This window comes from Erpetoichthys calabaricus, chromosome 2 (assembly GCF_900747795.2).
Source record: "Erpetoichthys calabaricus chromosome 2, fErpCal1.3, whole genome shotgun sequence".
NCBI classification, from domain to species: domain Eukaryota; kingdom Metazoa; phylum Chordata; class Cladistia; order Polypteriformes; family Polypteridae; genus Erpetoichthys; species Erpetoichthys calabaricus.
Genome location: NC_041395.2, coordinates 303743502 through 303755617, shown reverse-complemented (window position 1 = coordinate 303755617; position 12116 = coordinate 303743502). Strand labels below are relative to the sequence as shown.

The 12116-nt window shown below is 39.6% G+C and overlaps 1 protein-coding gene across 1 annotated transcript in view; it reads right to left on the bottom strand.

The window, feature by feature from the left end:
* Positions 1-12116, bottom strand: part of LOC114645620 (VPS10 domain-containing receptor SorCS1) — a 1182623-nt gene that overhangs the window by 176297 nt on the left and 994210 nt on the right. Inside the window, 1 exon segment of the mRNA XM_051922161.1 lies at positions 4549-4638. Coding sequence (XP_051778121.1) covers positions 4549-4638 — 90 coding nt within the window.

Genomic DNA, 12116 nt, shown 5'->3' with positions numbered 1-12116 from the left:
TCTGTGTTCAGTGAGTAAGCCTAGTCCTTTAAGAATATTACCCAGACTGATGTGCAAGTCCTTAATGAACCCTGATTGGTGAATAGAACTTAAAAACGGGTAGGAAATGAGGCAATAAATAAGTCTGATATAGACGTGTCAAGTTGGAACGAGTGAAGACGGAGTGCAGTGAGGGGCTATACCTTCATCAGATCATGACGGCGGAGTGTACATCTGGCATAAAATCATTAGAGTGATGATCTGGTAAGAACTGTGCCTCCGAAGACTTCTTCAAAATCCATTGCTCGCTTTGGAATCACTGGTAGGACAACATAGCTTACTAATTCAGGAGATCTGTGGAGTCCTCTCCTCCTACATCTCGCAGACACTAATACCTTTCTTGCCATGCTTCCTGTAATATCTGAAAAGATTCCAGACTGCACAGCAAATGCTGTACTTAAGTGAGGAACATCTATGCAGTAATTCAAATTATTATACTATTGAAAAGGAAACACTGAGTATGGTTGGTTTCATCAGAAGGGGTTGTAGGTAATTTCTGAGATCTATTACAACCAAGTAAAATGCATATAATTCTCACCTCACATCTTTCACTTGCTTTACCCAGTATAAGACAGCACCCCACAAATGTCACAAAATCAGATCTGCAGTTTGGATGCATATTCCAAAGCATAAGCTATGCACTTCCACCGGCTAACTTCCTCATAGAGACCCTTTTCAGTGTTGTTTCAGAAAGTGGAAATGCTGAATTATCTACATTGACTTCTTAACAAAGATTTGGTGTTGTAATCCGGCACTGAGTATGTTTCCTATTTAAATTTATTTGTCAGGTCAGGTTAGGGAGCATGCACTGGTATAGTGCATTGCTACACCCACTACATGACGAAACAGCTCAGGATCCCAGTCGCCAACCCCATTGGTAGACACACAGTCCAATCCCACCAACCTCCGGAAATGACCATCTATCTGCCACAGCCAGATATTCATGTCACCGTCCCTTTGATCTGGTCCAGTCACTCGGGTCCCCAACAATAAGCTGGATCACCCACGGGGAATTGTGGCATAGTGCTGCAACTGACGCTCCCTCACAATGCAGGCAACGTGCCTAATTTGGGACTCTGTGAACAACCGTTCATTCGACTCAAAGTCAAACCAGTGGTACCCAAGGATTTTCCGAAGAGACACAGTTGGAAGGAAGGAAAATTTATTTGAAGTTTTAAAGAATTTCTTTAAAAAATACTATTTATTATTATTATTTAATAATTACCTTGACTTTTGTTTTGTTTTGAATTTCCATGACACCATCTTATTTTTCTAGTATGGACCTCTTTGTTGGATAATGGTTGCCATGATGCAGAGACCTATCACTGGGGAGAGTGGCCTCAGATGTAATGTGAGATTATATCACAGGTGCGACACTCTAAATGTACACAGTTAGTCTACATTCCAAGATTGTGGATTCAAGCAAACAGAGTTCTTGAAGAGTGCATTGGTGCTGGTATGAGTTTTTGCTCCATTAAATACTTTGCATTTTGAATTAATCATTCAGACTTTGGTCCATTCAGGTTTTGACCCTTTGGCGTGTTTAATGTGTTTGTTTCTCCAGGACACTGTCTGTTTTTCTTTGCCTTTCTGGCAGAACAGGTGAGTTCAGTAGCTTTCCTCAATTTTCCTTTATTTATGTTTATTTATTTATTTATAATTTATTTATACTTTATAATATTTATTTATCTATTTATTTACTATGGTTGCTGTCGTGTTTGAACTTTCCAGACATTTTAGATAAAGATAAAACAGTCAGTTCTTCTCATTAACTGTTGAACTTTGCAGTGAAGCTACTGTTTAATATTTTATTAGGGTGCTCTTTTGTTTTATCATGTTTTTCATTTTCATTCTTTTTTTGAATTTTCTCGTTCTTTTTCTTTAAAATTGTAACTTTGTCCACATGGTTAGAGTGCTAGCCTGCAAATTCAACATAACATTAAATTAAAGCAAATCCCAAAATCTGTATTATTGTTTCACTCCTCAATTCCACCTTAAACCAAAACACATTGCTCTGTAAATCTCTACATTTGTACTTCTAGCAAACTGAGCAGTGAAAAATTTGAATGCAATGCACCAGGAAATTAAAGTTTTGTTGCAAGCCAGACATGGCTCATTAACCAAGAGGATATTATGTTGCCAAAGCCAAAATGATCACCAAAAGTCAAATTCAAATTAGGAGGCTTAGGATTTCTGAACTAGGATTCAAAAAAAGCAAACACCCACAAAAGTCTTTGTTTTACATCTACAATTACAGAAGATGAGAGGTCCATCACACAGGTATTTAAAGCATGGCGTCAGTGACGTCAGACATCACAATGTTTTAAACTATGCTCTCTGGATACTGGGGGCAGTGTCCAGATGATGAGATAGAAGAAATGGCTAAACCCATATACAAAACAAAATGGCATTGCAGTAGCACTAAATAATAAGAAAAATACAATATGCTGAAAACACATAGGCAGAAAAAAATGTATTAAACCCATAATAAATCTGTAAAGATACCAGACTGATTAAAATACTCAGTTATTTATTTACCTTACCCATGCTTGTTGTACTTGCTGGCAAGATGTCTGTGAAAATAGCAAACATATTATGGAGAATATGGGAATATCAAAAGATAAGATGTGCAGTGGCAGCTTTGTGATCACTGACATGGTGGGGACACTTTACTGTATATGGCAAATTAGCCATACTGAGGCAATCAAAGAACAAAAGCAGCATTTTAATTCTGAGTCATTTTGATTTCTAGTAATTCATTACTGGCAACAGCCACCCGATTCTCTCATCAATGTGGCCACCAGTGCCTCGACAGACATCAAAGACGGTAAACCCTGTGGAACTACATCCATTATAAAACGTTACTTAAGCCTTTATATATTCACATAAAGTCCCAACAATAATAGATAACTAGTCTAGCAATTTTTCCAGCCCTTGAGGTCACAGTTTATGCTTGCTTGAATGGCCATTGAAGTGTTAGCCCACTATTGTTTCTAGCACATATTCATAAATTGGTGCAATGCAAGGATAACAATTTACTCCTCACAAGCTGTTAGCTGAGCGCACTACAGAGAGAAATTCAGGGCTTAGTAATCCACTTTAAAGGACGCTGATTAGAAAAAAAATGTTATTGCTTCAGAAATAAAGCCCACAATGCGCATATAGTATCAAGCATTTCACTTGGCTTCTTAACTGAATTTGCATAATGCAATATATGTATTAGCATACTGTTCTTCAAAGGTAGTTTGGATTGTCTGCCTACATGGTTTTGGTTTTTTTTTTTATTTGTCACCAAGCATTATTTGCATGTTCTTTTTAGAATTATTAATAAATTTGCAGAAACCATTAAAATGCATACATTTCATATTTGTACCCCTTATTATTTAATTGTACCATTTTTACCTTTTACATTCATTTCACAGTATATACAGTAATGACTGGTCTGGTCTTAACATCCACAACCTCCAAGCAGATTTTGCTTTTACCTTGCTATTTGTTTTTATTGTGCTGTACAGGAGGAAGTTCAATAAGATTTAATTTCATTGTGTCTACCTAACAGAAAAGCAACATTTTTGTTAAATGATAAGCACTTTATTTTTCAAGTTGAAACAATTTCTTGTCAAACATGGTATATATGCATTTGCCAAGTGAAATTGTGTTCTAAAGTTAGTCGCTTTCTATAAATATAAAAATTATCCTGCCTGCACTGGCACTTTACATTGCAGTTTATGGGACTCGGAGGAAAATCTTAAAAACGTACCAAATACGTCCATTTTACAAGCCAAGACAGTTGTCGAGTATTGATCTGCACCTGGGGATTACACACAGAATCCAAAATAGTTTCCATATGTCATTTTTGAAAAAAACACCAATTTTATGAGATTCAGCCATTTTATAGAAAGGCCAGCCATGCGATGTAACTCAACACTTCCTGTGCAACAATCTTTGATCCCCCCGGTTTCCTCCCAGCACACAAAATCACAGCTTTTCTTTTGATTTACCTTTGTATTTATGTAAGAATTCTCACCAGTGAATAGAGAAAGTATCCTTATCACAAGAAAAATAGCACCAGGGATATTCAATAAAATGAGTATTTACAAATCCCTTCAGTTGTCACAAACATGTATCGAGATAAACAGAAGGCACGGATCAATACTCGATGGCTGTCTTGGATGGTAAAACACACATATTGAGAAAGTTTTTAAACTTTTCCTCTGTGCCCAATTCAATCCATTGTAAAGTGCCAGAGTGTGAAAGATATGTTTTCAATTTTAGAAAAATCACTTAGCTTTAGAACACAATTTTGCACAGCAAATGCTTATATACCATATCCTTTATATACTTATCCTTTAACTTGGTGCAGCTCACACTATCAAATATGTGTGAGGAAGGCTCAGTGTTATGTGGCTAAGAATGCATTTTTAGAATTTGACAGATACTGCACAAAGTCCTGCTTTATTTTCAACCCAGAACCAAAGTGTATGTTGATTTGTTATTCATCTTCTTTACCTTAGGCAGTGTGTATTTCGGCAGCTTCATCTGTGCGAAGGCTTGTCTTTTATAGGACACATAATAAACTGGCCGACCTCCCGTTGACACCTGCAATTAGAAATCCTCTTTAATATTTCATACAGCATCCCCTTTATTAATACATTCTATATTGCATTTAATGAAACTTTCATAACCAGAGCTAGGACCACCAGCACAATAACAAACTATTATTAATACAAGGCCCTGCAGCTTGTTCCATGACTTGCATATTCATGCTCATCTTTAAATGCACCAATTTATAATTTAAAGCTTTCCTTGAAATGCATAACTGTGTCTTCAAAGATCAACTGCTGCTCGGAAGGCAAAGATTTTTTTTTTTGGTGAGCAATTTTCAATGTATAACTTCTTATTTCTTAAACTGAACCATGTACATTGGTCTAATGCACGACTATGACACATTTTGTAGATTAGCGCAACAAGCTGACAGCACTCATATCAAAGAAGGGACACGCTACTTTTTTACTCATCCATAAAGTGTCATTCCTATAGAGTAAGAGTCTGCGGAGTCATTTCGGGAGGGCTGTAGTGGCTGCATTTTTTGCTTCTAACCCAAGTTCTTAATGAGTCGTCAATTATAGCAATTGAAACTCTTACTTCTCTTTTTGTGCTTATTTATATCTTACTTATTTTACTTACTTAGTTACTTACTTACATCTCACATCATGAAGACCAAGAAAGGCTGGTCCTGGATTATATGAGGCCTCTTGTGGTAGACCACCTAGACCCACTGTAATTTGCCTATTGGGCAAAGATTGAAGTGGAGGATGAAATTATCTGTCTGCTCCACAAGGCTTATTCTCACCTGGACAAAGCTGGCAGCACTGTGAGCAATGTGAGCATTATCATTTTTTATTTCTCCAGTTCCTTGAATATCATCCAGACATCTCTGTTAAGGGGTGAACTCAGAGATATGCAGGTGGATGTGCCTGTGGTGTTCTGGATTATAAACTGTTTGTCAGGCAGGCTGAAGTTTGTGAGACTCAAAGGCAGTGTTTCTGATATGGATGTGAGCAACACTGGCGCACAACAAGGAACAGCCTTGTCTCCTTTTCTCTTCACTCTGTACATCTCCGACTACAAATATAACACCAGGTCGTGTCACTTGCACACATTTTCAGATGATTCTGCACTTATGAGTGGGTTTGATTGGGGGTGGGTGAGAAGGAGTATAGGAGTCAGGTGGAGAACATTGTTTCTGGTGCAAAGAGAATTGTCTGCACCTTAACATCAGCAACATCAGTAAATTATTGACTATCACAGCACCAAAGAGCCTCTATGTCCGGTCACTATTCAGTGAGTGGAGTTAGAGGTGGTGCACTCCTACAAGTACTGGGGGTCCACATCAATGACAGGCTGGACTGGACACAGAGGAACTATATAAGAAAAGGCAGAGCAGGCTCTTTCTCCTTAGAAGACTGTATTTCTTTAATGTGGGAAGTGACATCCATCTTCACATCTTCTATAACTCTGTGATGGCCAGTGTGAGTTCCTACGCTCTGGTGTGATTTGTTGGTAACATCACTTAAGTTATTTAAAAGGGCAGGCTCAATTATGGGATGCACTTTGGACCCCCTGGAGGTCGTAGTGAAGAAGAGAATTAAAAACAAAACTGACTGCCATTATGAACAATGCTGCACATCCTCTCCATGACACACTAACTCTGAGGACTTTCAGCCAATTAATTATAAAGCAGAAGTGTGTCAAGAAACACAACTGTGGCTCCTTTTATGCTAACAGCAATATGCCTGTATAATGCCTCACTGTGACAGTGAAGTCTGAAATTTTCTTTTTTCTTTCTTTTTAAGTTTTCTTCCTTTTTAGTTATTGTGGTATGTGTTCAGACCATAATGTATTTGTGAATATATTAATTTATCTGTCTATTTACAATATGAGTTTTCTATTTAAAGAGCTTCTGTAAAAAGCTAAATTTCCCCTGGGAACAAATAAAGTTCTATTTATTTTAGACTAGACAAAGAGCCCATTTTGACAACGTAAGATTAAACAGGCACGAGTGGAACAGTAATAAGTATAAGCACCACAAACCTGATATAGGTGTATTGAATGAATGCGTAATTGAATCAGAATGCGTAATTAGGCATCGAGCTGTAGTCGGAATCGCCTTTCAGTCCTCTAGAGCTGTAATCAAAGTTGCCTTTCTCTTTGAATTTTTGCAGCTGTAAATCCGCCGCCTGCCGCGATGTTGGTGTCGTAAGGTTTTTCGGGCAGCTGCACAGAAGGCAACTGCGCATTCGGCTTCGGAAGGACGTGAGTGAGTGAGTGAGTGAGTGAGTGAGTGAGTGAGTGAGTGAGTGAGTGAGGAGGCTGGTGAATTACGTATTAAGATGTCTCGCTTGTTCAAATTTCCCACCCTTAATTGCTTACTTTAGTCTTAAACAGCTGCGTTCACTGTTTTTAATGTTTCCTTATTAGCAGTAACATTTAAATGGCAAAGGAACCAGCAGTTCTTCTTCTAACTTGTTTCCATTTCCTCCTGTATGTATTTGCTGTGAACTATCTGGTTAAGTTTTAATTCATTTTTAGAAGGGAAAAAGTGAAGGACAGAGAATTATTAAACCACTTCATATTGCAAATCATTTGGATGATCATTGGAAAGGAAAAATTCTAAGAATTACCTGGAGGAATAAAAACACTAACAAGCCATACAGTTAAATTACATCTACTGTACTATTGACAAGGATTAGTTTCTAATTAAGCATTCGGGTTGGAATAAAATCCAGCAACCAGCAACCAGTAAATCCTTCCAGGGCTAACTTGCAGACCCCTATTCTAGAGTGTATATGTTTACTATAAAATATGATGCCTTTTAAGTCAGAGGAACATAGTTCCCAACTTTAGACTTAATTTATCTATAAACTACTTTCAGATAAATATATACAGTAATCCCTCCTCCATCGCGGGGGTTGTGTTCCAGAGCCACCCGCGAAATAAGAAAATCCGTGAAGTAGAAACCATATGTTTATATAGTTATTTTTATATTGTCATGCTTGGGTCACAGATTTGCGCAGAAACACAGGAGGTTGTAGAGAGACAGGAACGTTATTCAAATACTGCAAACAAACATTTGTCTCTTTTTCAAAAGTTTAAACTGTGCTCCATGACAAGACAGAGATGACAGTTCCGTCTCACAATTAAAAGAATGCAAACATATCTTCCTCTTCAAAGGAGTGCGTGTCAGGAGCACAGGCTGTCACAGAGATAGAGAGAAAAGCAAGCAAATCAATAGGGCTGCTTTTAAGTATGCAAAGCACCGCGGCACAAAGCTGTTGAAGGCGGCAGCTCACACCCCCTCCGTCAGGAGCAGACAAAGAGAGAGAGACAGACAGAGTTTGTTTTTCAATCAAAAATCAATACGTGCCCTTCGAGTTTTTAAGTATGCGAAGCACCGGGCAGCATGTCGTTTCAGGAAGCAGCTGCACAAAAGATAGCAACGTGAAGATAATCTTTCAGCATTTTTAGACGAGTGTCTGTATCGTATAGGTGTGCGAACAGCCCCCCTGCTCACACCCCCTACGTCAGGATCAGATAAAGTCAGTGCAAGAGAGACAGAGAAAAATAAGCTGGGTAGCTTCTCAGCCATCTGCCAATAGCGTCCCTTGTATGAAATCAACTGGGCAAACCAACTGAGGAAGCATGTACCAGAAATTAAAAGACCCATTGTCCGCAGAAACCCGCGAAGCAGCGAAAAATCCGCGATATATATTTAAATATGCTTACATATAAAATCCGCGATGGAGTGAAGCTGCGAAAGGCGAAGCGCGATATAGCGAGGGATTACTGTATTTCTTTCTATTGTTTTGTCAGTGTTGTGATGAAAACAGACCATAATATACAAAGGCTTTATTATGCTGAAATCACTTAACACTGATCATTTTCAGTAACATGAAACACAGTGATTTAGATTTTACACTTAAGTGACAAAGAAAGTGGATAATGGGGGTCTAAGTCTAAAAACAATACTCAACAAAATAGGAACTCTGAAAGTAAATTATTGCATGTGGGAATCTCTTGTTTTTGTTACCTTTTGGATGGCACCCTTTTCTTTTAACAATTGATCATTGTGATACTATGTAATCCTGGAAAGTGCTAAAAGTGGAGCAGATGGTGTGCTGTATTTAGGGACCAGTTTATCTCTTGACCACTGGGGCCTGAAACAGTGGCCTGTAATTAAAGACTCCTGGAGTTGGTGTATAGGTGACACAGCAGGGCATGTTTTGCAGTGTAATCGTCATTAGGGGGGTTTCTGGTGTCCTTATTTGCCAAAGTATGTTGAAAAGATAATGCTATTCAGATTACATATTATTTAAAGTATTTAAAGATGTAGGGAGTGTCATAGGTCCTTCTGGTTAATTGGTAAAGGCATATTAATCTAGTCTATATAGTTGAAATGATGGATGAAACTATCAAAAAATCAGGCCTGCATTGCCACACTGATCATTTGGGTATCTTCTGTAAAAATCAAGTAAGCCTAAAGTTGATAGGTCATTAAAAGGCAGAAGAAAAGTTAACCAGACAACCAGGAAAAAAAAAAGATTATCTTTGAGATTAGAAATCTAAAGAGAATGTGAAAATATGAAAACAAGAGGGAAGTGAAAGTGAAATGTGTAGGAGCAAAACATGTAGATGAACAGAAAAATACTAAACACTAAAGGCAAATTTCAATACACAGGCAATGAGTGAAAAAAATCCATACTCTCTACTCAATACTGTGAACAAAACAAGACTGAAAAGCACTGTTAACAGCCTTGGCGCCATTTTAATTTTCTCTTCCCCTCTCATCTTGTGACTGTTGTATGACTAGTGACTGGGGGCAGGGGCTTGAAAGTATGAAGAGTCTTCAAACAGACCTTAGCCCTAAACTAGACAGGTAGTAGGTGATTTAAGGCAAATACGTATTAGCAGAAGACAAGTAAAATCTGGGAGGAAAGGGAGAGAGATGGGAAGGGCACTCTGAGATCCTTGTAATGTGGGAAAGAGAGGATGACATCCTACAAGGAAGGTGTAGAAGGGAAGCAGGATTTGGTTTATTTTGCCTATTTATCTGTCAGTTTGACCTCTTCCTATAATCATTATTAATGTAGATTAAGCAATAATTACAACAGAATTTTAAATTTAAGATTCATCTTGGCTTTACACTCGGTGTGTACAGGTGCCAGAAGAACAAATAAGAGAAAGCCATTCAGCCCATCAAGCTTGATTGGTTACCTAAGAGCTAAGTTGCTTCAATAACTCATCTAGAGTTTTTTAAAAGTCAAAATTTCTGTATCAACTACATGACTTCCCGGCTTCAGTCCTAATTGCATATTAGCTTAATTTCCAAAGATGCCCTTGAATGCCTGATTTTCTATTCAATCAAAATAATTCTGGTGGATTAACTTCATTGATGCTTTTGTTAATTTTGAAGGCCTGGATTAGGCCTCGATGAACCTAGAAATGTTTCATTTGCTTTGATTGTCAAAGTAGGGCCTACCATACAAAGTGTAATCATTGGACAGGCAGGGGTTTAAAACTAGAAAAGATTAGAAGAAAAAAAATCAAGGTTAAAACTGCAGAGTCCCGACTCCCTTGTCTATTATTCATGCAAAAATACTCATAAAAAAGGTTTTTGTCTTCAGTGCAGCACATGGATGTGTCTATTGCCACACTGATATCTTAAGAAGGGATAAAAAAAGTTACATGTCAAAACAGTGTCCAATTATAATACTAATACTTGCCCAGAGAGTTTGGACACGTCATCGTTGTTATTGTATACATTCCTCCTCGGGCGGACATGGAGACAGCGAGTGACATCATCCATTCTTCTGTTGCTAAGTTACAAACGTAGCACCCTGAGGCGCTTGTGCTAATCGCTGGAGACTTTAACCATGTGACGCTGGACAAAACATTACCTGCCTTCTCCCAGTATGTGGACTGTAACACCCGGGGAAATAAGACTACTGATTTACTGTATGCAAACGTTAAAGATGCATACAGCGCCACCCTGCTGCCTGCGCTTGGGAAAGCAGATCATATCCTGGTTCTGCTTCAGCCTCACTACAAACCAAAAGTGAGGGTCCTACCTGCAACCACACGATCATTCAGGAAGAGGACCCTGGAGGCTGAGAATACTCTGAGAAAATGTTTTGGAACTACAGACTGGGATATCCTGCAGGGATCACATAGTGAGAGCATTGAGGAAGTTGTTGACTGCACTACTGACTACATCAACTTCTGTATGGACATTGTAGTTCCAGTAAGAACAGTACGCTGCTATGCTAACAACAAGCCATGGATTACAACTGACATCAAGGGCCTTTTGAACCAGAAGAAAAGGGCCTTTAAAGACGGTGATCAGCATGAGCTCAAGCGCATGCAGAAGGAACTCCGAGTCCAGCTCAGGGCGGCAAAGTTGCAGAATAACAGCATGAAGGAAGTGTGGGATGGGATGAAGATCATCACTGGCTGCAGCTCGAAGCGGGGTACCACCATCGAGAGAGACTTGAAGACAGCAAACCAAATGAACAACTTCTTTAACAGGTTTGACCACCCTAACCCACTCTCACTCTCACCTCGGAGTACTGCACCCTCCACGCATCCTTCTGCTGATACCAGCATAGGAGAGACATCCCCACCCATAATTACAACAGCGCAGGTGAGGAGAGAGCTGAGGAGACTTCGTGCCAGCAAAGCAGCAGGTCCAGATGGAGTATCGCCACGACTGCTGAAGGTCTGTGCATCAGAACTGGGGGGTCCTCTACAGCGTATCTTCAACCTAAGCCTGGAACAGGGGAGAGTCCCGAGGCTTTGGAAAACATCTTGCATCACCCCTGTCCCAAAGGTATCACGTCCTAGTGAGCTGAATAACTTTCGTCCTGTTGCTCTGACATCACATGTGATGAAGACCATGGAGAGGCTGCTGCTTCACCACCTTAGGCCACAGGTTCAACACGCCCTTGACCCTCTGCAGTTTGCATATCAGGAGAAGGTGGGAGCGGAGGATGCCATCATCTATATGCTACACCGATCCCTCTCCCACTTAGACAGAGGCAGTGGTGCTGTAAGAATTATGTTTCTAGACTTCTCTAGCACCTTCAACACAATCCAACCTCTGCTCCTTAGGGACAAGCTGACAGAGATGGGAGTAGATTCATACCTAGTGGCATGGATCGTGGACTATCTTAAAGACAGACCTCAGTATGTGCGTCTTAGGAACTGCACGTCTGACATTGTGGTCAGCAACACAGGAGCGCCACAAGGGACTGTACTTTCTCCGGTCCTGTTCAGCCTATATACATCGGACTTCCAATACAACTCAGAGTCCTGCCACGTGCAAAGGTTCGCTGATGACACTGCTATCGTGGGCTGCATCAGGAATGGGCTGGAGGAGGAGTATAGGGACCTAATCAATGACTTTGTTAAATGGTGCGACTCAAACCACCTACAACTGAACACCAGCAAAACCAAGGAGCTGGTGGTGGATTTTAGGAGGCCCAGACCCCTCATGGACCCCGTGATCATCAAAGGTGACT